General features: G+C 44.7%; 1 protein-coding gene across 1 annotated transcript in view; it reads left to right on the top strand.

The window, feature by feature from the left end:
* The window catches only part of LOC126525557 (ras-related protein Rab-40B-like), a 43,957-nt gene extending 19,962 nt beyond the window's left edge, over window positions 1-23,995 (top strand). The window contains exons 2-7 of the mRNA XM_050173464.2: window positions 3,868-4,130; window positions 6,776-7,010; window positions 8,059-8,157; window positions 17,925-18,027; window positions 19,232-19,523; window positions 22,288-23,995. Of these exons, the coding sequence (XP_050029421.1) occupies window positions 3,952-4,130; window positions 6,776-7,010; window positions 8,059-8,157; window positions 17,925-18,027; window positions 19,232-19,518 (903 nt within the window). The 5' untranslated portion in view covers window positions 3,868-3,951 and the 3' untranslated portion in view covers window positions 19,519-19,523; window positions 22,288-23,995. The remainder of the gene's footprint in view (window positions 1-3,867; window positions 4,131-6,775; window positions 7,011-8,058; window positions 8,158-17,924; window positions 18,028-19,231; window positions 19,524-22,287) is intronic.
* The last annotated feature ends 210 nt before the right edge of the window (window positions 23,996-24,205 follow it).

The raw sequence follows: 24,205 nt of genomic DNA, 5'->3' as shown, positions 1-24,205 counted from the left end.
ACACGGTATGGAGCACGCTCACTTTTGCTTTCGCAGAGTAATCTGAAGAACGCAGTAGCCTGTAGGGTGAGTTCTCTGAGAACCGCTCGAACAGGTCGCCATGCCTCATTGACTTGTGAATAATAATAATAATAATAATAATAATAATAATAATAATAATAATAATATTTATTTATTTATTTCCTATCGCAGAAGCGAGACCTAACCACTTAAGGAAGTTCCAAAATAAAATGCAGTGCGCGTTCCAGAAAACACAAGTTCAATAGCCTACACCGTATTTGCTTTTTCTTTGTGTGTGTGTGTGTGTGTGTGTGTGTGTGTGTGTGTGTGTGTGTGTTAGAGAGAGAGAGAGAGAAGGATCTTCGAGATGTACCAACCCTACCATTTATTGGCGGCCTTTCCGTCGGAGTTTCACACGTAATTAGGCAAATAACCAAGGCTATAGCCCGCGAAGTGCCCGCCGTGGTGGAGTATAGTGGATGTGGCGTTGCGCTGCTATAGCCCGAGGGCGCGGGTTCAAATCCCCGCCGCTGCGGCAGCATGTCGATGGGGGCGAGATGCAACAACGCTCGTACACCGTGCATTGGGTGCACCTTAAAGGAGACCAGGCGGTCAAAATTATTCAGGAGTCCCCCCACTACGGCGTTCAGGATGCATGCTTATATCGCGGTTTTGGCACGTAAAATCCCACGACTTAATTTTTCGTTCAGCACGTGAAGTATACCGCTCGGGCCGCCAACGACAAATCAACTTGCGCAGTTTGCAGCCGGTGTTGTGGTGGTGGGCCTTGTATGCAGGTGCTTTAAGTGCATCCCGCGTGTTATCATCCTCGCGTATACGCTAGTATGCTTCAGCTGTCGCGTTTTGAAGAGTAACTAACGGAAGAGTTAACTGAACGGAAACGAAACGACGGCGCTCCCGGTTATTCACGCAGCACAGTCAACGACGCCTCAAAGGGCGCGCAATTGACGTCATAAAGGAACGTCGCAGCAGCTGCTGCGCTTTGAAGTGCGCTCGTATGCGCCTCGTCTTCCGTCGTAGCGTGGCGCGGTTCAAGATGCTGCTCGGGCGAGTGCCGCCGACTGGACCAGCAGTGTTTTTTTTGTTTTTTTTTCGCGCTACTCTTACCCGCCTGTGGTCGTGCCCTGTATCAGTTGAGCTGCAACCACTCGGGCCTTGTAGACAGCCAGCGACCGCACGTTTTACGAGCGTCTGGCCCCCGACCGTCGGTTTCCGGTTTCGTCTTGTTCTCAGCGCGCGATTGACGTGGTCCGACGTCTCTTGGACGTGCCTGCGCTTCATTGATTGGATTTAGGAGGACGCCGTACGTGTACTATGCGCTCGGTTTTAAACCGAATAGCTTTATTTGTATCTTTCGCACGTTTTCGTGGTTGGTGCACGAATCCGGTTGTAAGTAAAGCGACCCTTGGGTGTGCTGGTTAACTACTCTGTTCTCTACGGAATTTCGCAATGAAACAACGAACGTAGCCTAAGTATCCTCACTGTAGCAAATATACGATACCAATCGCATCATTCCTTTAACAAAGCGAACAACTTTCTTGAAGCGTTCGGCTATTTGCTTACGTCGATAGGCGTCGTCAGTGGCATCTGCAATTTCGTTTTTTCGAGTGCCGTAGGTGTAGCGCTCCCTGCTGGCACACCTGGTATGTTTGCACGCTCCTTGTGGGTAGAGAGAGAAGGGAGGAAGGAAAGGCAGGGACGTTACAACCAGGCTTCGTCCAGTTTGCTACCCTACACGTGGGGAGGGGGATGGGAGGGCGTCACAAGATTCAGTGTGGCCAGTCCGAGGACTTCGCTCGTAGTATGGGTCAGGTATAACGGGAAGGGCAGTTTAATGATATGCAAAGTGTTTTAATTAACGCTGCAGTGCCAACACATGCGCTTTGAAGGGACGCCGTAGTCAGAGGGTTCTGGTTTAATGTTGACCACTCCAGCCAAAGTTCGTTGCACTGGCGTTTTGCATTCCGTCCCCATCGAAAGGCTGCCGGCTATGGTGTTGGGCTGCTGAGCACGAGCTCGCGGGATCGAATATCCCGGCCACGGCGGCCGCATTTCGATGGGGGCAAAATGCGAAAACACCCGTGTACTTAGATTTAGGTGCACGTTAAAGAACCCCAGGTGGTCGAAATTTCCGGAGTCCTCCACTACGGCGTGCCTCATAATCAGAAAATGGTTTTGGCACGTTAAAACCCCATAATTTAATTTTTTTTAAAGGCTGCCGGGAATTGAATTCTGCCTAAGTGCAGCGAGTATACGCCTGCGCAGGCTCGAATGTTAGAGCGGGTCATTCTAGAACGCTCGTTCATGGAGATTCTTTCGATTTAGAGGTGCTCAAGATTCATTCGGCACCTTTAATTGTGGCGTCTTTCACAGTCCGTGTGCGGCTTTGGGGCGTCAAAACAGATGAACCAATAAGTAAATGGATCGATATTGCACACGGTACGGCCGATTTATCCACGACTTTCGTAATATTTTATTAGGGAAAATTAAAAGTAAAAACAATTGAATACCTCATGTTCCTTGGGAATCGACGAACTCGTCACAGTCGCTCAACTCCAATTGTCTCAAGAATGAACAGTCATAAAAAACGCTTTATTTTTTTCTGCGATCTATCGAAAAGTAGAATTCTTTACCATACGATAGTTTTGAAGTTGATGTCTTTGTAGCTGGAATTCCACTCTTATTAACCTGGAAGAAAGGGGGTTACATGAGGGGCCCGATTTTTATTGATCACATCATGAAGCCAACAAACACTGACACCAAGGACAACCTCGTCCTTGGTGTCAGTGTTTGTTGACTTCTTATGATAATCTTATTAACCTGTGTCACATGATTTGACATGTTGCTATTAGATTTCTCTGTTCAACGTACTTGTAATCTTCTTATGTAATGTAATGCCTCCTACTTTGGCCAATTCCTGGCCTGCGGTATTTTGAAGATGAATAAACAAACAAACAAATATGCGGTACGACCGCCTGTGCCGTCCGGTACTTTCGAGGCACCCTGGTTAAAGAAGGAACGGAAGTTTACTTAGTTCTTTCCCGCCATAATTTTGTCCATGTGCCATATCCCTTTGGCGGCAGCGGTCACCCGAACACAGTGACCTTATTTTTTATCCTTTTCTTTTTCCTTTTTCGCTATTTCGCCTCCAGGTAAAAGTCACGGCGTCGCACCCTCTCTTCCACATCGCCACATGAGGCCGCTTGAATGCGGAGAGACCCGTTCCATTGTTGCCGCAATGAGCGGCTGCTGGCCCCTTGTGGCTACTGCGCTTGCGGCCCTTTACGGGTGGCTTAATAACCCTCCCACCTATTATCCGAAGAGTTGTCGGGTGTCATGCGTAATGACACTTGCAACAACGTTATGCAATTGCTTTCCGAGCAGCACGCTCTGACGTGACCGTGGCGCTAGTTCTACGACGGCGTTACACGCCCCTTCATCCGTCTTTCTTTGCATCCGTTTAGTGCTCGAGCCTATTGTCTGCGTCCACATCGCTGTAGAGTTTAGTCTCGACATCTCCAGTGCCCCCTCGCTTCACCCGCCGACAATTTTCTCGCACCTGCGCTTCTTAATGACGGCGGAGTTCAAATGTCCACGTGTTGCTATGTTAACTCTTCCCATCACTCCCGCCCTTGCCCTTCCCCACGTTGTTTCAAAATACTCTTCGTTGCCGTTAAACCGCGACAGAAGAATGGCGTACGAAAACTACAGGCTTGACCTGTGTGCGCTGTCTCGGCCGTCTGCCGCTCTGTTCGAAACCCAATTCGTCCTTACACTGTCGGCTCTTCTGCAAGGTCTTCAGTGTGCTCGTGCTCAGCATCGCCTTTTCGCCGTTCTCGCACGCAGCGCGACCGTAGCCCGCGTGGTGGTGTGCCGCCTCTTCGGTGGCGTGGCCGCTTGGGGGCAGCGCGAGCAACAGCGTGGTGAGCCATGGAGGCTGCGCTGAACGGCTTGCCGGCGGCCGCCAACGGGCCCGGCGTCGTCGGCCAGGGCTCGGCGGCCAAGGCGTACGACTACCTGCTCAAGTTCCTGCTGGTCGGCGACAGCGACGTCGGCAAGGGCGAGATCCTCGGCGGACTCGAGGATGGCGCCCTCGAGTCGCCCTTCAGGTGAGCCTTCCTCCCCACGTGACCCTATTGGCTGGCCACTCTGGGCCAGTTGGCGACAGAGAGAGGGTCGACCTGAGCTGCTGTGCTCTAGCCTGCTACCCTGCATTGGGGAAGAGGGAAGCGGAGCGAAATTATAGTCATGAATGGTGGGGCAAATACGGTGGTGTGTCTGTTCAGTTAATGGCAAAAGTTGATGGTCTGCCGGATCTGAGAAAATATTGAATTGCATAACAGTTCATAACCATACCCAGTAAACCAGTGCAACACTGTGTTGTTTGTGCATACAATTACAGGATGGAAATCAGAATACCAGGCTGCGTTCTGAGGCTGCAGAGATATTCAACTTTTTCTCACATACAGCTGTCAGTCAACTTACGCAGTTGACTGTGCATTGCACAACATAGCTACTAAAGCCACTCATCCAGTACCGTGGCATGGACTCAAATGATGCTTTATTATGCTAGTTTGTAATACTGCCAAATTATGAATAGCGCTCAGAAATGTGACGGGCAAGGATTAACAACAATGTCATCCCAAGGTGCTTGTGATGAATACAGGAGATCACAAGGACTCATGTTAGGACATAAACCGGTGAAACATCTTTACTAAGTATGATGCAACTTATTAAAATCAGTGTATTACTTATGTATTGCGTTGCTGTGTCGTACTCCTCCACAATTTGACCTCTTCTGGCTTATCATAATGGCAGGGATTAGGTATTGCACACATTTATTCTGCCTTGGTGAGTTGGGTTAGCCAAGCTAACCAAGGTGGGCCGAGGAAAGCTGTAGTAGGCACTGTGGTGTTTTGCCACCCTAAACTTGCCCTTTACACAAGCTGTCAACTGTCTGGGTTAGTGCTGCACTTTGTCTTGTAACGTACTTTGTAAATATATATCAGTGTAAGTAGTGCTTTGTTTGTACACAATGAAATGAAGCAGGTCTTTCCCCTAATTGCCTCACTAGATGATTGTGATTAAGGTTATCAAAGTTTTTTATCTTTCTTTTTGGGGGGTGGTGGCAAATTTGTATAATGAAATAACAGAAACATAAACTTCAAAATAAATTTATATTAGAACATCATATTGACTAAAATGTATCATAAAGCAGAAATTGGCTTCGCCTATGCTTTGCAGGCAGTCTTAAAAGGACAGTAAATGAGTGTTACTGTGTGCACTTGTATCTGGTTCATTTGTGAACCGAAATAATGGATGTACACACACAGGGTTTCATATATTCATTCCACTAAACCATTGTGTGTACATTGTATGAATTGTGAGGTGTGGGACAAAAATGTTGCAAGTAGGCTGCTTTACCACAACTTTCTGAGAATAGGACTCTGTCCTATTATTCTAAGGAATGATCCAAAGGCTAACATTTTTGGGCCATGTATACTTAGCAATTGGCACCACAACAGTGCCACATTTAGGTTGCCGTTGCTGGTCTGCAAGATATTTTTGCGTTCACTTGTAATAATTACTTGACGGTGCCCCGTGTATGGGCACAGGTAGCCTAGGCACTACCAAGCACTCTCGTGTGGCAGTGCTGAGGCACCTGTATTTGTTAGGCCCGGCTTATCTATGCAGGAAGTGGTACGAGTGAGGTAGATAAGCTTGTTTATGGAAAGTAGGAGGGCTAAAGGTCACTGACTTGTTTGTTCAGCAAGATATAGTACATGTTCAAGACCCACTCAGCCACTTGAACACTTAGTCAACATTTGTGGCAAAATAAGAGAAGTAGAAGCAAGAAAAAAAGAGAAGCTTTCTGTCTCTCTTTGCTTTCTTACACTTAGTTTTTGTAACACAATCATTGACAGCTATACACCAACTGACCCAACATCATAGACTGCTGAACATCGTGTACTGTTGAACACCCACTGGTCTCATGATGGCAGTATTGTTAAATCAAGACTGCTGGTTAGACTGGTTGGAATGTCGGATTCATGGTTACGAAAATTCAGCGCAAACTCAAGAGACAAAGAAGTAAAAGCACGACATAAGCGCATTTGGTAATAATGTTGTTAATGTCTGTGCTTGAAATGCTGCAGCGTTGTATAGTTCTCCAAGTTCTTTCCGTTCATTATCGTATCATTATTCATTGGATTGCGGCCCCTAGGGCAGCATCCACCTAAGCCCCCACCCCCATGCTTCTGCGCATGTCTGTGATTTTCCTTGTATTTGCTGATTTTTTTTCGGTGAATAAAGATAGATCAAGTTGGCGCTTGTCCTCCTCTCGTGATTGTCTTAGTTGGCGCTATTCCTTCCTAATTCAAATATGCACCATCTAGCCCTAATGAATATTGTCCTGAACCATCCTTGTTAGTTGCCTGCAGTTTTTGTCGCACTATGAACCACCACCTAGCTCATATGCAAACCATTCACAGCAGCTCTTATGAAAGTCTTTAAACTACTGTAGCTAAATGTGTAGTACCTCTGTTCTGTATGTAACGAGGCACATTACGTGTTCTGTGTTAAAAGAAAACTTCACTAGAAAAACTTGGACAGGCCATTTCATTAGTTGCACGATTGAATTTTTCAGTTACCTTTGTGAAAATGCACCACCATGCTGATCAAGTGGAAGTTTGTTTCCTGCAACTCTAAGTTAATCTAGGTTGGCTAATGTTGCAGTCTGGTGTGTTGCTTGCAGTGCCCCTGGTGGCTTTGCATCATACCGGACAACGACGGTGCTGCTGGATGGCAAACGGGTGCGGCTGCACCTGTGGGACACGTCGGGTCAGGGCCGGTTCTCGACAATTATCCGCTCATACTCGCGGGGCGCCCAGGGGATCCTCCTGGTGTATGACATCACGAACCGGTGGTCCTTCGACGGCCTGGGGCGCTGGCTCCAGGAGGTGGAGCGGCATGCACCCGGCGTCTCTAAGGTGAGGGAGGGGGGCTGTGTCCCAGCAACAAAAGCTTCACAGAGATTCATATTGTTGCGATATAACAGGCACTTATGAGACATGGCGCAAAGGAAGATGAAGATAGGCATCTGTGCTTGACACGAGCTGGTTACCATCTTGATCTCTGGCTACGCTGCTCTAGTAAATACAGTTTATATAGTCCCCTTTTTTATGTTTCTTTTCACACGTAACATTTTGGTGGAGCTTTGCAATCGTCACGAAGTTCCTCAGTGGTCGCTACATTGAGCTCGCTACCGTGCTTCCCAGAGATGAGAGCCCATCATTGTCGGCTGTGACTCGTCAGACTACTCCGGTCATGACGCTTGGCCACGCTCATGACCCAGGTCTGTCTCCTTGCTTGGACGGCACTGCCCAAGATGAAACTTTGAGCTCCGTTTTCTCAGCTTTCATTTTTTATGCAGTTGCTTTCAGTCATCCCAGTGCCATTTCACAATGAATGAAGACAAAGTCATTCTGTCTGTTGTACTTAGATCCTGAAACACTGGGTGCAATAAAGCTGTCCATATTTGTCTGCACCCCATAAAAAAATTTATGATAAGCTTTTGCAAAAGTTGTTCAAAAATTTTATGCTCCTTTCAGCAGTTAAAAAATAAACCAATAGCTTTATTGCACTGTATGGGCCTTTGTGAACGTGCCGATGGGAAAATCTAGGTGAACTCACGTGTAATTAATGCATTCGGATATGACCATTAGAGGCTGTCAAGTGTTGTAACTCAAGAACTATAACTGATAGCACAAAACTGATTTCAGTTATGATGTCAACATAACCAATCACACCTGCATACCAAATTTCATTAATTTGTTCGCACAAATAAAAAGAATGTTTTCATTGCCACGTTCCCCCTTGACTGATTATACAAAGGTGTCGTACAAACTGTGCCAAAGCCTGAGGTATGTGCTCTGAAAAGTAAGAGTATTTCTGCTGCAGAAGCTGCTGCAGGCAGCGGATAGTTGTGTCTTGTGTGCCCATTTATTTACCACATGCCACATCTTTCAACCATCGCAGGTCTTGCTGGGCAACCGGCTGCACCTTGCCTTCAACCGGGAGGTGGGCCGCCAGGAGGCTGCCGAGTATGCGCACAAGCACGGCATGGCTTTCTTTGAGGTGGGTGCTTCAGCAGCTAGCTCTCTGCAGGCTTCAACATGGCCAGTAACAACACACAATCGCTTTACTACTAGTGGCTTCGAGTCCTCTACACGAGTTTTTGTATTGTAATGACCAGTGCATAACACCGTGACAGCCACTGGGCAACAGAGACGAGTGTTAATCAGTGGTTGACTCTCCGTGTACTTCTTTGTGCTACGCGCATCATCGTAATACAGAAACAATTAGTCCAAAGCTATACATTTCAAATCTGCTGCTTATGTGTGTTCCTGTCGAACAGGAGTCAGTAACATTAACTGCAGTCAAACCCACTTATAAAGATACCGGTTTTAACAATAGATCGGTTATAACAATCAGAAGCTGCTGCACCGTCAACTCTTGTATGTTTTTCATGGTGAAATAACTTGCTTACTACAATGCCCCAATGCCGCATTATCCATAATAACGATTAAGTCTGGCGGCTGGGTGTCTGTGCCAAACGTGAAATGCGAAATCCTTCAAGAGAAAAAATGAAAACAAGAAATTCGAGCCACTTAACGATGGCCTGTTGCCCCAACAACCGCTGTGCGCTCATTTTCCAGCCGTCTCCGCATGCCTCTCGCATTGCTTTCCCACCCCTCGGAACACGAATGGGTGCAGCCCATTCGTGTTCCTATTCACATGCATTTTTTACCTCGGACCACCTCCGAATGGAATCAGCTGCCAGAAGCAGGTACTGTTATTACGCATGCATCACACTATAAGTGTTTCTTGAATAACATGCTTAACATGCCTAATTATTTGTACTCAATTTATTCTTCTGTTTAGCCTGTTTTTTTTATTTTTAGATCTTGAAATTACTCTGTTTTTTTATTTTCTTAGTTGCAACTGTACATTTTTTATATGAATTTGTCGATTGTTCCTGCTCCTTATTGTTATTGTATCAACGTTATATATATATATATATATATATATATATATATATTCTTTTTTTCAAATTTTGGTCTGTAGTATGCCCCTCCCCTGTGAGTAATCGACCTACGTAAACAAACTCCTTCACAGACTTCAGAGGCTGACTGGCCATCCTGAACTCTTGTTCCCTTTCCCAGCTATTGATAATTATCTTTATCTTCTTCATATTAGTCTTCAACCCCACTCTTATACTCTCTCTGTTAAGGTCCTCAATCGTTTGTTGTAACTCATCCCCAGTGTTGCTGAACAGGACATTGTCATTGGCAAACCGAAGGTTGCTGAGATATTTGCCGTCGATCCTTACTCCTAAGCCTTCCCAGTTAAATAGCTGGAATACTTCATCCAAGCATGCAGTGAATAGCTTTGGAGAAACTGTCTCCTTGTCTGACTCCTTTCTTTATATGAGGGTTGTTCATGTCAATCCAGGACTTTTTTAAAAAACAAATAGAAGAACAAATTTCAAAGGGTGGAATAGGGATTTATTTTTCCACATAACCTCCAGCTACAGTTATACACTTATCCCAGCGTTTAACGAACGGCTGGAATTGGGAGGGGGGGGGGGGGGGGGGCTTTGGCGTAGAAAGATTTCATTACCACGGAACCATTGTAGGACGCTATTCTTCACTTCATCATCAGTTTTGAAATGTTTTCCTCCAAGGAATTGCTTCATGGGCCCAAACAGGTGGAAATCACTTGGTGCTAAGTCAGGACTATAGGGGGGGGGGGGGGGGTGGTAATATCTCCCAGCCAAGTTCTTGGATTGTTTGGAATGTGCGTTGAGTGGTATGCAGTTGTGCATTGTCCTGCTAAAGGACCACACCGTTTGTGATCAAACCCGGACGTTTCTTCCGTAAACTCTTGTGCACATCACACAGAACACTGCAGTAATACTCACTGTTGATAGTGACACCTTGGGGTAAAAAATCAGCCTGAATAATTCCCTGTTTATCCCAAAATACACTTGCCATCACTTTGCCAGCAGACGCAACTGTTCAAAATTTCTTGGGAGGTGGTGATTCCATATGCTTCCACTGCATCGATGCTCTTTTGGATTCTGGGGTGAATGGTGAACCCATGTTTCGTCACATGTCGTGCCTAGATTCAGAAAATCCTGGCTTTCCCTTTCATAGCGTTCCTTCAGTTCTCCACAGATTTCAACTCTTGTGTGTCTCTCAAAGGCAGACAGCTGCTTTGGGACCCAGTGTGCACTCACTTTTCGGAACAACAAATGATCATGAATTAGTGTGTTCACTGTTCCTAACGACAGATTACACACCCTTGCAATTTCACGATAAGTTATGCGACGATTGTCCACGATCAGCTGCTCCACGCACTGAATGTTCTCAGGAATGACTGCCGTGGGCTATGATCCACCACGACCAGGATCGGCAGTAATAGAGATACGGCCATCTTTGAAGCGCTTACACCATTCAGATGTCTTACAACGGCGGAGTGTCTCATCACCGTACTGAGCCTGAAGTCTTCTGTAAATTTCAGCAGGTTTTATGCCCTCCTTCAATAAAAACTTCACAACACTCTATTCCACGTAGACGATCACACTGTTGTCCACCATCTTGAATAAGTCTATTCAGAAGCGTGGGAAGTGAGTGCCGTCTACCAGTAACAGGACACAGGTGCAAGTTTCTACTGGATACAAAACCTCCAGCCTAGGCGTCCATTTAAACCTGGAAAGAAAAAAATAGTCCCGGATTGAGTTGAACGACCCTCATAGGTATCTTCCTACTTTTCTTGTGGAGAATTAAGGTAGCTGTGGAAACTCTGTAGACGCTTCCCAAGATATTTACGTAACCGTCCTGTACTTCTTGCTTACGTAATGCCTCTATCACTGCTGGTATTTCTGCTGAATCAAATGCCTTTTCGTAATCTATGAAAGCCATATAGAAAGGCTGACTGTACTCTGTGGATTTCTCAATAACCTGATTGATGACATGGATGTGATCCATTGTAGAGTACCGCTTCCTTAAACCTGCCTGTTCAATTAGTTTACTAAATTCCAGTGTTGCTCCTATGCTATTGGAGATTATTATGGTGAATATTTTATATAATATTGGAACTAAGCTAATGGGCCTATAATATTTCAATTCTGTAGATTAGTGTAATGTAGGCATTCTTCCAGTTCTCTGGGACCCTTGAAGTCGATAGGCAGTTCGTATAAAGGGCCACTAGTTTTTCAAGCATTATGTCCTCATCATCTTTGAGTAAATCGAATGGTAGTCCATCTTCTCCTGCTGCTTTTCCCCGTTCATGTCTTGCAAGGCCTTTCTAACTTCATCGCTAGTTTTAGAAGGAGCTTCTGTAACCTGTTCTTTACTACTTTGAATGGAGGTATCGTGGCAGCTTTGGGTACTGTACAGGTCAGTATAGAATTCTTCAGCTGATATTACTATGTCCTCGAAATTTTTGATGATATTACCCTGTCTATCTTTCAGTGCATACATATTGGTTTGTCTGATGCCTAGTTTCCTTCTCACTGTTTTTGGGCTGCATCCATTTTCTACTGCTTTCTCAGTCTTTCTGACCCTGATCATGAAAAGAAAATTTACCGAAGAATAAAAATTGGTTGGAGTGCATTTGGCAGACATTGTCAGATCCTGACTGGAAACTTACCATTATCATTAAAAAGAAAGGTGTACAATCAGTGCATTCTACCGGTGCTGGCATATGGGGCAGGAACTTGGAGACTGACAAAGAAGCTCAAAAACAAGTTAAGGACTGCGCAAAGAGCGATGGAACGAAGAATGTTAGACATAATGTTAAGTGAGAGGAAGAGAGTGATGTGGATCAGAGAGCGAGCAGGGATAAGTGATATTCTAATTGACATTAAGAGAAAGAAATGGAGCTGGGCAGGTCATGCAATGCATAGGTTAGATAACCGGTGGACCATTAGGGTTGCAGAATGGGTGCCAAGAGAAGAGAAGCGCAGTTGAGTACGGCAGTAGACTAGGTGGGGTGATAAAATTAAGAAATTTGCAGGCATTAGAGTTAGAATCGGTTGGCACAGGACAGGGATAATTGCAGATGGCAGGGAGAGGCCTTCGGCCTGCATTGGACATAAAATGGACTGATGATGATGGCGATGGTGATGCCCCTCTCCTCTGTACTGTGCAAACCCTGAGGGTAAAACAAATAAATAAATAAGCTCTACGCTGCGCCACCCTTTCAAACATGAAAGGACTGCGCCAACTGCACTGCTCCCAAATTGCTCCTTGGCTCTTCACTCGGTGCATTTCTGTAAACAGCTTAATCGCTCGTGTTCATCTTTGTTGGTTGCATCGAAATTGTTCCTGGCCACACAGTTTGTCAGCCGCATATGACTCACTGCCGAAACGGAAGATAGCTAATCCGCCTGCTGATCATTGGCAATGCACGATGTTGCTGGTGAAAGGAAAGTGCAGGGCTATAGATTTGGAAACTACCGATGAGGCAATTGTCGCGAATGTGCTTGCATCAGATAGCGATGACGACGGCGGCAGCGATGACACGGTGGAGCAAGCTGCCTCAACGTTGTCCTCACAGGAGGCCCGGCAGATAATTCAGTCGCCCCGGTGCTTCGTTTTCATGAGGAACCTTCCGCTGCACTATGTTGCGCACCTGGATGCCTTGAAGAAGGATGTCTGCAAGCTTCGCGTAAAGCATGCAAGGTTGACGGACATCAGGTTTTCTCATGAAAGCCAGTGAAAATTGCATGGCGAGATGGTTTTGGCGATCTTGCCTCAACGTTTCTTCTGAATTTGTGAACCTGACAGGCTGCCGCGGCAACCTTCTTAAATGTTTAAAAGGCCCCTTTTGGGTCCACCAAAGCGATGCCTTGGTGGCGCTCACATACCGCTTGCCATCCATGACCCCTCTTTACAGTTGTTATAGCAGTGCCATTCTTTAACGCTGACAGCTGCAGCTTGTTACACGCGTTTGGAGCACCCGGGAAGCAAAATGAGTGAACACAATCAGCAGCAGAAAGGTGGTAGGGAGGGGCATTGGCCCCCTTGCCATTATATTTTTCTCACAACAGCTCTGCTGTCCCCCTATTTTAATTTTTTCATGCAACCCAGTTATAACAATTATCGGTAATAACAATTGAATTTTCGTGGAACTTGAGTATTGTTATAAGTGGGTTCAACTGTACATGGAAATAGCACATGGTACTCACAACCAGAAATAATACAGGCACGTGTTCTTTTTAACAGTTTTGATGTTTCTAGGTATTGTCTGAACAAATTTGGTCACTATTATTGTTTTGCTTTTTCCTGTTGTGCAACGTAGCCTGCGATGCACTGACATTAGAGTGCTAGGTTTCACGATGTTGTCAATTCTTTTTTAATAGAATGGGTAATTCAACCCTGACCAGAGCAACGATCAAATTATCCAGCAGGTCAACTTAAACGAGAGGCAGAAAAAATGCCGAAATACAACACTGGTTCATTTGGCAGTGTTTACCCCAATGCTAATGTGCCCCTGAATCGAACAGGCACCCACATTTTATGGGTTGAAAGGGTAAAACAAACGCAAGAGGGACCTGGGAGCCCATAAATGAAATAGGAATAAAGGCACACCCTATTTTCTAGCAAAAAAAGTTTAGCATGCCTCCCGACTCTGGTAATAAGAAAAACACGAAACCAATGAACTTTACTGTTGGATAATAGAACTTTATTTACTTAATGTCTATCGTCATCAGTCTAAGACATTTTGCGATTATCAAATGACTCTGGCAATTGCAAACAGGATGGTAGCCCACGCCTATAGGCTAACCATTCCTGTGATGCATGCAACTCTCCGGAACTCCAAAAACATGTGACATGACTTATTGCCGCTAACTTTAAATGTAAGATAACTTATCCTTTGATTGTGCTTTTGTAATCGGGCTGAAAGCGGCGGGTTGTCATCATCATGCTATGCACAAACTCAGGTCTGTCATCATCCATGGTCCCCATATTGTGATGGCTATAGCTATGACGCTGGCTAGGCTGGCGGTCACAGTTGGCTATTAAGGAGGCTAGAAACGCAATTTTGGTTTCGTATCGGATTACACACAGCTCAAGCACCTCTGGGTTGAATTTTCTTGGAAAAACAAGAACCCCCATTTGAATTGGGTAACCGCCGTAATCATATTTTGTGAGCTACCATTTTCACTTTACAATCATCCCCAAGGCAGGCCGCAAATGGGCATTTTCAGCAGATGACGTATGTTCAACGCATTCATTGCATGCTAAGCACTCCCAAGAACACTGCCACTATTGGAGTCGCAAATGTGGTCAACTATGGGGTCAGACGCATGTGTGCTGACCAGTCAAGTCCTAATCATCGGGCAACGGCCATTTTTAGGATTGAAAAAAAAAATGAAAGTTTGTGCTTATAGAAGTGTGTGGGACTTTCGGTCAAGATTGAAGTAGCTGAAGAAAATTGATAAATGGAACTCTGCTGTATTGTCAAAATTGTTGAAATTCCATCTAGATCTGCAGCCATAGGCTGGTTGGCACCACAATGTTAGCAGCTGTGTTCTTGTGAAACACAGCTGCTAACATTTACTAATGACCTTCACGCGTTCCTTGACGCCGGCCTCATCACTGATTGCATATACTTGGATTTTGCAAAAGCCTTTGATAGTGTAACCCTGAGCTTCTTATACTAAAACTAACCAGCCTAAACATTGACCCTTTAGTACTGCACTGGATACGCGACTTTCTTTCTAACCGCACTCAATTCGTCACGGTGAATGGAACCGATTCCCTGGAGGCACCTGTTTCCTCCGGAGTGCCACAGGGTTCAGTTTTAGGCCCATTACTGTTTTTGATTTATATTAATGATTTACCTACTAGCATCGCTTCTTCTGTCTGTCTTTTTGCTGATGATTGTGTTATCTACCGCAACATTTCTAATTACACTGACACAATAATCCTTCAAAGTGACCTAAATAATATTTCTGCTTGGTGTGAAATGTGGAAAATGAAGCTTAACATTCTTAAATGTAAATCAATGAGAGTATCGCTTAATAACATGCCTTGCCCAAACTACCTTCTTCACAGCACGGCGCTAGAATCCGTAACTACCTATAAATACCTCGGTGTTCATATTCCTAATGACCTTTCATGGAAGTACCACATTGAGCACGTAACATCAAAGGCCAATCGCATGCTTGGTTACCTGAAAAGAAACTTCTCTCTCGCACCTTCATCACTCAAGCGACAGTTATATATCACTTATGTCCGATCTAATCTCGAATATGCATCGTCAATCTGGGACCCTGGCCTTGCAACTCTTACCAATAACTTGGAGGCAATGCAGAATCGCTCAGCACGTTTCATCCTAAATAACTATCATCGAACTTCCAGCGTTACTAACATGAAATCAATACTTAATCTGCCCCCGCTTGCAAATAGACGGAAACTATCCCGACTTGCATTGTTTCATAAGATCTATCATCATAATCATGTTCTTAGGACCCATCTGATTAAACCGCCTAATTTTGTTTCATCTCGACTAGATCACCACCATAAAGTCCATGTCCCTCACCAAAACACTGCAACATACTCGCACTCTTTCCTGCCCAAAACCAGCCTCGACTGGAACAATCTTCCCGCCTCATTAGTTAACATTACCAACTGTGACCATTTTCGTGAAGCTCTTTCCAGCGGAATTTAACGCATTCCAACATTTTTTTTTTCTCTTCTCTATGTTGGTTGGAAACTTCATCTTTTAGTGTCTCAATCGGTTGCAATGGTATTTTCTTGCCGTAATCATTGTACAAGCCTTGCGTGACAGTGTGAATTTTCGTTGTTATTAGAAATTACATTCGTTCCCATTTTTGAAAATTTTTAATTGTGTATGTGCAAATAACTGTATTTATGTTGAATGATTGACCCCTCCCCTCTATAATGCTTGTATGCCTTGAGGGTACAATAAATAAATAAATAAATAAAAGAAATAAAGAAGTGTAATCCACCCTTTGTGCTACAGCAGTGTAGATGTCAAATTTCCCCTTCATGAACTCCCCCTTATGGACTGCTGCTGAACTTATTTGCCATATTCTAGTTCAGATCCCTTAAAAAAAAAGAGTATATATATATATATATATATATATATATCTAGTGAAACCTCGTTAAACCATAGTCGGCCGGAGCTCGGAAAAAGTACATACTAAACGGTAGTACTGTTTAACCGAAATAGCATGAGATCGCCCACTTACCTGTCGAAAACGGAACTCAGAGAGAGTGCGATGAAAGGGGAAAAAACATGCAGTATTTATTCACTTCGCTCGACATAATTGTTATTTTCGTTTGATGCCGCGGCGGCCTAGCACGACGACAGCGGCCTCAAACTTACTGAAGCTGCGTGCCAGCTTTTCAGCCAGCCCCCTCCTCTCGGCAAACACTCGCACGGCAGATTCCTCGTTGGCGTTACGTATTCTCCGTGCACGCGCGCAGTAGCGCTGCATAAGTCCCGGGGCGCCTTTTTCATCGTCGGGTGCCGGAGTTCGGAAAACTTTTGGTTTGGAATAGTTACGTTATCGCGCCCCTGTTCTCGTTGTGACGATTGCATTCATGAGGCTGACGTAGCGCGCAGCTTATGCCACTGTCGGGCCTGAATAGCCCGTGCTCTCGCTCTCCGTGCCATCCTCATCACTGTCGCTAGTCGACACTTAGGCAACAAGAGGCTACGATGGCGAAAAGTCGAACCTCGTAGCCGACATCTCTTCGCGGTCGCAGCAGCGCTGCCAAGCAACTTCGCATTCCAAATGCCACACACTGTAGTCAACAGCAGATCCATGTCGCGGGCCAGCGCCGACTTCTTCGTGTCACGTTTGATAGCACGGATGATGTCTAATTTTTCTTCTATGCTGAGCACTCGGCGTCTTTTTTATCCGAGCTTCGGCATGACGCGAGTCCTCGCTTGCACGACGCCGCAACGCTCTCTGGCACGGCATGGGCACGGCGTCGAAATGATGTTGATGTTAATGCGGCTTCACGTGCAAACCTACAGGGCGCTTGGAGGCAGTTGTACCGATCTCTGAGGCTCGTTCTGCTGGGCAGCCCGATGGAGACGACGCACCACCTTGTTTGCGCAACAAAAAGTGGAAACACTACGTTTTAACCGATGCGTACGCAATAAGCTGGTACGGTTTATGCGGATACAAAATGCATTATGTTCAATGGCCACTGAGTCGGGGAATTGACTTTACTGCTTTTAAACCGAAACTACTGTTTAAGCGGGTACGGTTTAACGAGGTTTTACTGTATCAGTATGTGTGGACAGAAAAATATGTAGGACAGTTAAAATGATACTAAAGAAAATATTAAGTCTAACTAGATTGAAAGATTAGTCTTCTGTTGAAACGAACTAGTCTTCATAGTCAGAACAGACCTTTTGTAAGCGAGAAAAAGATGAAGATGGGAAATTGGAGTGGCGCCACCTATTTTGTACTTTTCATGTGACTTCAGCACTAGCTGTTTCACAGAGCGGCACAGAGGGAGGTCACATGGGGACTGCATCAGCTCGTTCGTCGAGGAACAGCAACAGCACCTTCGGTGGCAATTTCTTGCTCAACAAAGTCACATGTTGCTACAAGAAAACAATTATATAGACTTCTAGGTGAATATTTTATGTGTTCCTTCAAATAAATTTTTTATGAAATTTGTGAAAATAGGACAGTCAACCCAATCAGCTTCCTGCCTGTTTTCTTTCCTTGTGTGGCCTCGCACAGTGTAACATTCTTCGCTAGTAAGGCCTGCAGGAAAGTGAGTTCAAGGACTTGGAAATGGTGCATTCTCTCTCTCTCTCTCTGCACTCTCTTATCACGCCAGGTGAGCCCACTGTGCGACTTCAATGTGACCGAGTCCTTCGTGGAGCTTTCTCGCATGGCCCTGCGCCGAAATGGCATGAAACACCTCTGGCGCTCAAACCGAGGTGAGTGCATTTTGGAAAGACTGTGTTTGGAGGGCTAAATAAGCTTACCACGAAGGTGTTGCAGTGAGTCTCTGTTGTGACTCATCTCTTTCCAGGAGTGTAGCCAGATCTATACCAGGATATAGAGGGAGTGCTTCTGTCAGACGACCAATGGGTATATTAAATTAATATACAGACAACAGCACCTTTCAAAGAAACAGAAGAAAAAGCAGGCATATATAAATGTAGGATAGCTCTTTATTAGGGGAAAGGAATTCAGCTTTCTGAATTAAAGGGCTAACTTAGGCAGATATTGTGGACTTTTTGGTGGAGGCCATTTGTTGTCCTGTCTACTTCACATAATTTGTACTTCATTTTAAGGCTGTGATAGGAAAGGTAATGTACTGCATGAGTTCTTATGCAGTTCATCGCAGTTTTGTATTGCTAAAGGTCATATAAGATGCAACATTTAATTGATCACAAAGTATAATTTTTTAATTCTAGTAAAACCTTGTCAATGCGCTCCTGCTTATAACGTAGGAACGGTTAAAACTTAACCCAGTGAATCCCTGACCCAGCCTCTGTAGACCCTTATGTATAAGCTGACGCCTTAAGTTGCACCGTATGCCTAACATTTAGTGCAAACCAGAATCGCTTTTTGTTGGTAAAGGGCAGCTGCACAGCTGACACCACGCCGTGCCACAAAACATCTGCCTTTCTGTAATGTGCAGAGATGAACTCGCAATGATTCCGGCACGAGTGTTGTGATGCCATATGGATAAGCATTGGAAATGCTCGAAGGCGGCCTCAGCAAAGGATATAACCTACAACAACCATTCCAGTACGACTTATGCTTGCCAAATGAGGCCTGCAATGTACTTGTATTTGGTCGGTATAAAGACAGAAGAAAAGTACACAAACAGCGGGTGTGGTGCCAAATCTCACAGTGGCACTGCTATTGAGTTTCAGATGATGAAGGCTCATGCTTCATTCCAGGTGAAGCGTTCAGGGACTAGATAAGGATAGCAAAGCAGTAGATTTGGAACTTATCCATGATAGGAGTGCACAGTAAACAACACAAAATGAGAGGCTGAACAAGTTTTGTCTTTTTCTTCCTGTCTTGTTGTTTACTGTGTGTGCTGGTGTCATGCATTGAGAGATTCTGCAACCGCTAGCAACCTGCTCTTTCTGTTGGCACATCTTTACAATTCTTGTTTCTGTGCAGTGCTGTCTCTGCAGGAGCTGTGCTACCGCTCTATCGTGAGTTGCACGAGCTCGCACCGCATCGAGCAGCTGCCGCTGCCCACACCCCTCAAGTCGTGCCTCAAGTCATACTTCATGAGCTCGTCTCTGGTGGACGGCTCCTCCTCAAGGCCGGGCCTCCCACTCGCACCCTCGCACCCCGTGGGGGCTCGTGGTGCAGAGCTCAAACTAAACGGCCGCAACAAGCACCACCGAAGGCACTCGGCCGTGGCCGCACTCCACTGCCGCAAGAGCTGCTGCATCTCGTAGCGGAGGTGAGCTGAGCCTCAAACCTGATTGCGTCTATGAAGATTACGCTTAAGGGGCTCTAAAGAGAAGGACCAAATCAGTTTAGACTAATAAAGTAGTCTTTAAAAACACAATTTGCTATAATTTCACGGTAGAGTAGACTTCGAATAATTTAACATCGGTTAATTAGCTCTTTCACATAGTTCAATCCTGAGCAAAGGTCCTGGTTGGCACCCATACATTTTGATGAGTCCAAACTTTAGTTATGTTGCAATTCTAACATTGGCCTTCACCAGATATTTTGAACTTAAGTGGTCAGCATGCACTTTAGCAGCAACGTCTGCCATCGTGTAGATTAGGGTATAATTAATGCATCAAACATGTCAATCTCCCGCTGAGAATGCTTATTTTTGGCCTGCCCTAGGAAGATCTTCAAGCACAAGCAGTAGCTCACAATGATTGATTACAGTATTTTAGCCAATCCAAATGCGTGCCTTCTTTTTTTTTTTTTCAAAGAAAATTGGCTTGAAGATTGCTGGTGCAGTGAAAGTGAATACGAAACAAAAACCACATTCGCAACAGTCTACCATCAAAGCCAGGCTAGCTAGCAGCATCATCATTACCATCGCAAGATGGCGACAGAAGTAGTTGTCACGTAGTGTTAGACGACAATGCGCCACTATCAGTGTTCGATTTCAAATGCTCATTCAAAAGGGAAGTTATTTTACAGGCTGAGCCAGAACCAACAAGTCACGTCATGTGTTTTGTGACATATGGAAAAACTTATGCATTGCAGGACGAAGTAGTGAAGTGGTTAATGTATTATCATGAGCAATATGAGCGGGAACACGGGAACGCGTGGCAAATAGCCTCGAAACCGAGTTAGAGCGTTACGCAGATGGCGCTGTCGAAAACAGAGAGGAAAGGGTGGGGGGGCGCTCTTCCGCTAACTGTTTGCACTCCCACCCCGCCTGCGTCTGTTGCAAATGGAAGCTTATGGCATTTCACTGGCCGCTGATAGCCGTTAAGACGGTTACACGCGCAGTGACTTAAAGCGAGGCGATTTTTTTTTCTTAGTCATGCTTTCTTTTTTTTTTTTAGAGCACAGCTCTTAGGTGGCCGTTCCTGTGTTTAGCGTAAGGTATTTTTAGATATACTCCCATAGGACCTGATGTATATCTTATGGAGTGCATCGTGTCACGCGTTCCAGACAGACGGGCAGATTTCCCAGGGAAGTAGCTCTCGAATGTTTACGCTTAAAAACAGTGCTGCTATTGGTTACGCTTCGGTGCACAAGGTTATCAGTAACCACAATATCAAACAGCTATATAAATGTGCGCTGGCGGTATGAAGTTCCGCACCTCGTATAATGGGATGCATGGTGGGAGTGGCAACAGTTATTAGGACAGCGTCCTCCTTTCCACTTTGTTTCCGACGGCGGCCACCACATATCGCCCAAAGCAGGGTTCAAGGCTATCTGTGCGTTCCTGTGTTCCCGCTCATATTGCTCACGATAGTACGTGTGGGCTTCCATCTCGTTTGCGATTGTTGCGGAATTATTTGATAAGGTTTTCTGCTTTGAACAGTAAGAAAATGGGTATGTGTTCTATTCAAGGGAACAGTGGGAATGCGAGAATCGGGCAAATACAGTTGAACCTCGATGTAACAAAGTTGTATTTGCAGCAGAATACTTAGTTAAATCACAAATTTCGTTAATTTGAGGTTTTAAAGTTTCAGCAGAAAAGATCATTTCGCAAATTTCCAGAACATTCCCGGTGAATAGTATCTTGTCATTAATCATTTATAAACAAATTGCAATAAAGTCGTGCCATAACAGTGTGTCTATGAGCACTAGCGTGCGTGGTGAAGATGGCGCTTAAAGCAATGCATCGGCACGGTTCATGGCATCCATGAATAGCATGTTGCATCGCATGGCGCCATAAATGGCTGACTGCGCTTAGTGCCTGCAGCCTTCGTTGGATGGCACCCTCAAATTAAACACAAATGTGCAAACACATAGATATTGTTCCTGAAAAAAAAAAATGAAGAATTAATGTAGCAGTTTTTCCAGAAAGGTGGAACATCAATGGCGATAGCGCAGAGACAACTACACGAAGCAAGGTTCGTAGTTTTAATTAGTGTCAAGGGCGCTAAAGCAAAGGTCTCACTCAACCAAAACAGCACTGCGACAGCGAGTGCCGACGGCCATTGATTGAGATGTGTTCATATTCGCCTGTCCGCGTGTGACAATGCACTTGGTGATTTAGTTATGAAGCAAATGTTTACTGCAGTTTACAGCTGATATATCTACTAACCTTACTGCATATAGCTGTCTAATAATTTGCTGTTGCAATCTTTGCTTTTCGGGCGAAACTACGACATTTTTGATTGTTTCTTTATGGTTGCGAGAGGTGATTTGCATGAACTTCCATTTCAGTGGACATACCCTGGTGAAGTTTGTGTTCACTCCTTGTCCCCCTGTCTGATTACCTTTTACTTTAATCCTAATCAGATGTGCACTAAGTAGCGGCAGCTGTGAAAGTAACTAGAGACCAAACATACTGCTGCACTAGTTGGCTTGATATATCTTTCAGATAATGCCAGAGGACCCTGTACAACAGGGAAGAGAGTGAGATGACCTTACTGCATAACATGGCAGCTGTGCTTGTTCTTTGACACTATTTGCAAGTACTCCTGCAACATACAGGTTTAATACCCTTTCTGCCTTCATGCCTTGTTATGCTGCATTCAGTGCCATTCATTCTGCAGTATGGCTCGTTTTCTTTCTAGGCATTGTGAATTGAAGGCTGTTCTGTGACAAGCATCATAACAACATGGACTGTTGACAGCTCCCTGGTCATGGTGGTGACCTTTGACGTGTGAACTTCTGTGACAAGTGCATTTGCAGACACACAGACATTGTGTGCCACAGCGTGCTGGCCACTTTGAGTGCTCAGACAGGATGCCTTTTGACAGCACTCTTGGATTGGCTAGCCATTGAGCACACTGTGTTTTCATCACTTCTGGTTGTCAAGTCTCAACGTGCCTGCTTTGAGAAGCCCTGTACGTAGTGTAAATAGTTAGTGTAGCCAATAATGGCATCTGTGCTGTGCTGTGTTTCATTTGTGTTGCAAGTGAACGTAGATTTAACATAGGCTGGATGTGTAGCCGTCATTTCTAACTGCTTCTTGGCCACCCTCATAGCGACGTCAACATGACTTACAGCAGCAAGTGTGTGTGTTGTAACACTGGTCATGTTCTATCTTGAAGCTTCAGCCAACTCTTTGGTCTTCATCTTTGGTACAGTGTTTTTCTTTTGTTATTATTCTCCAATAACAGTCAAGAAAGATGAGCTTATTTGAGATGCTAAGTGAGCACAAGTAAATAAAGAATTATAGGCTTAATAAATACGAGCCGCTGTACATATATTATGTTAATATCACAGACCTGCTATTCTTTTTTTCGTCTCTTGACAGAAACAGTGACATTTCCTATTACTGGAAGAGCACTGTTTGTTTCTGACATTGCTGAGAGAATCGCAAGTCAGGGTGTCATATTTATTCATACATGTTTATAAATAGTTGAGTTTGGCATCTCGAGAGGAGACAGCTTGTACATCTCTAAAGTGAGTTGAAATGTTGGAAATTGTCCACAGTGTCTGCTCTTGTATTGACTGATTACACTCACTGAAATAAAGTTCATTGTATGTTAAGTAAATGAATTTTTTTCTTCTTTAACATTTCATCTTTCTGTTATTCTGGAGTAGACTTTGGGTCAAGAATGTACACTTACTGGGACTAGTCATGCTTTTCCCAGAGTGGCTATTTTTACTTTATTTTTAGAGCATAACATTTCATACTGAGACATACTAACATGCTAGTAGTGAATGCATGATGAGGCCAGATTGTCTGAGTGAGTACTTTGCTGATACATAATGATTAAGGTAACTGTAACACTAGCTGGTTGTGGATATACCTCTGGTGCTTACTTAACATATTTTTGTTTTCAGAAAAATTTTGCAGTGTGAGGTGTGCGTGTGTTAACACTGCTTGGAGTGTTTGAGCAAATGTAACCAAGCTGGACAGTGCTGTAGGAAGCAATACAGTCTGAAGTGCCCAAAATGTGCTGCAAGTCATGCTGTGCTCGGTTTCTGTTGTGCAGCTTTTTTGGTGCAACGATGCAAGTGCACTGTTGTCTGCCATATGACTATGATCACATGTGGAAATGTAGTCAGGTGTTTAGTTGTGTTGTGATGTGTCGAAATTGTTGTTGTAATGATGTGTGTTTATGTCCTGTGTGTTAGAAATGTCTAGACAATGTGCCCTGGTCGCGTCTTTTATGTCATAACCTCAAATTGTATATAAGAGATTTGTCATTGGTGCGAGACCGGTTCTGCATGTTTTGTCCAAATATGGATTGGCTGACCTTGACACTGTTGCAGTGACCAGAGCTGTGTGAAACATGCAAGACAAGAATAAAACATTGAATTTGCCTTGTGCGTAGTGTTTCCATAGTTCATTTCTTTGCTCAGAAGGGCTCTAAGATGTAGCAATGTGCCTGCTTGAGCTTAGAGCAATATATTGACTAGAGCTATTTAGCACGTGCTGGTGGGCGAGTTGGTTATAGTACATGATTACAACGAAGGCGCCAAATAAAGCAACGGATGAAGGAAGGCGACATGGACAGCCACATAGGCGCACTAACAACT

Source organism: Dermacentor andersoni, chromosome 8 (assembly GCF_023375885.2).
Source record: "Dermacentor andersoni chromosome 8, qqDerAnde1_hic_scaffold, whole genome shotgun sequence".
In the NCBI taxonomy this organism is placed as follows: domain Eukaryota; kingdom Metazoa; phylum Arthropoda; class Arachnida; order Ixodida; family Ixodidae; genus Dermacentor; species Dermacentor andersoni.
The sequence above is the reverse complement of the archived record's forward strand: the minus strand, read 5'-3'. Positions and strand labels throughout refer to the sequence as shown.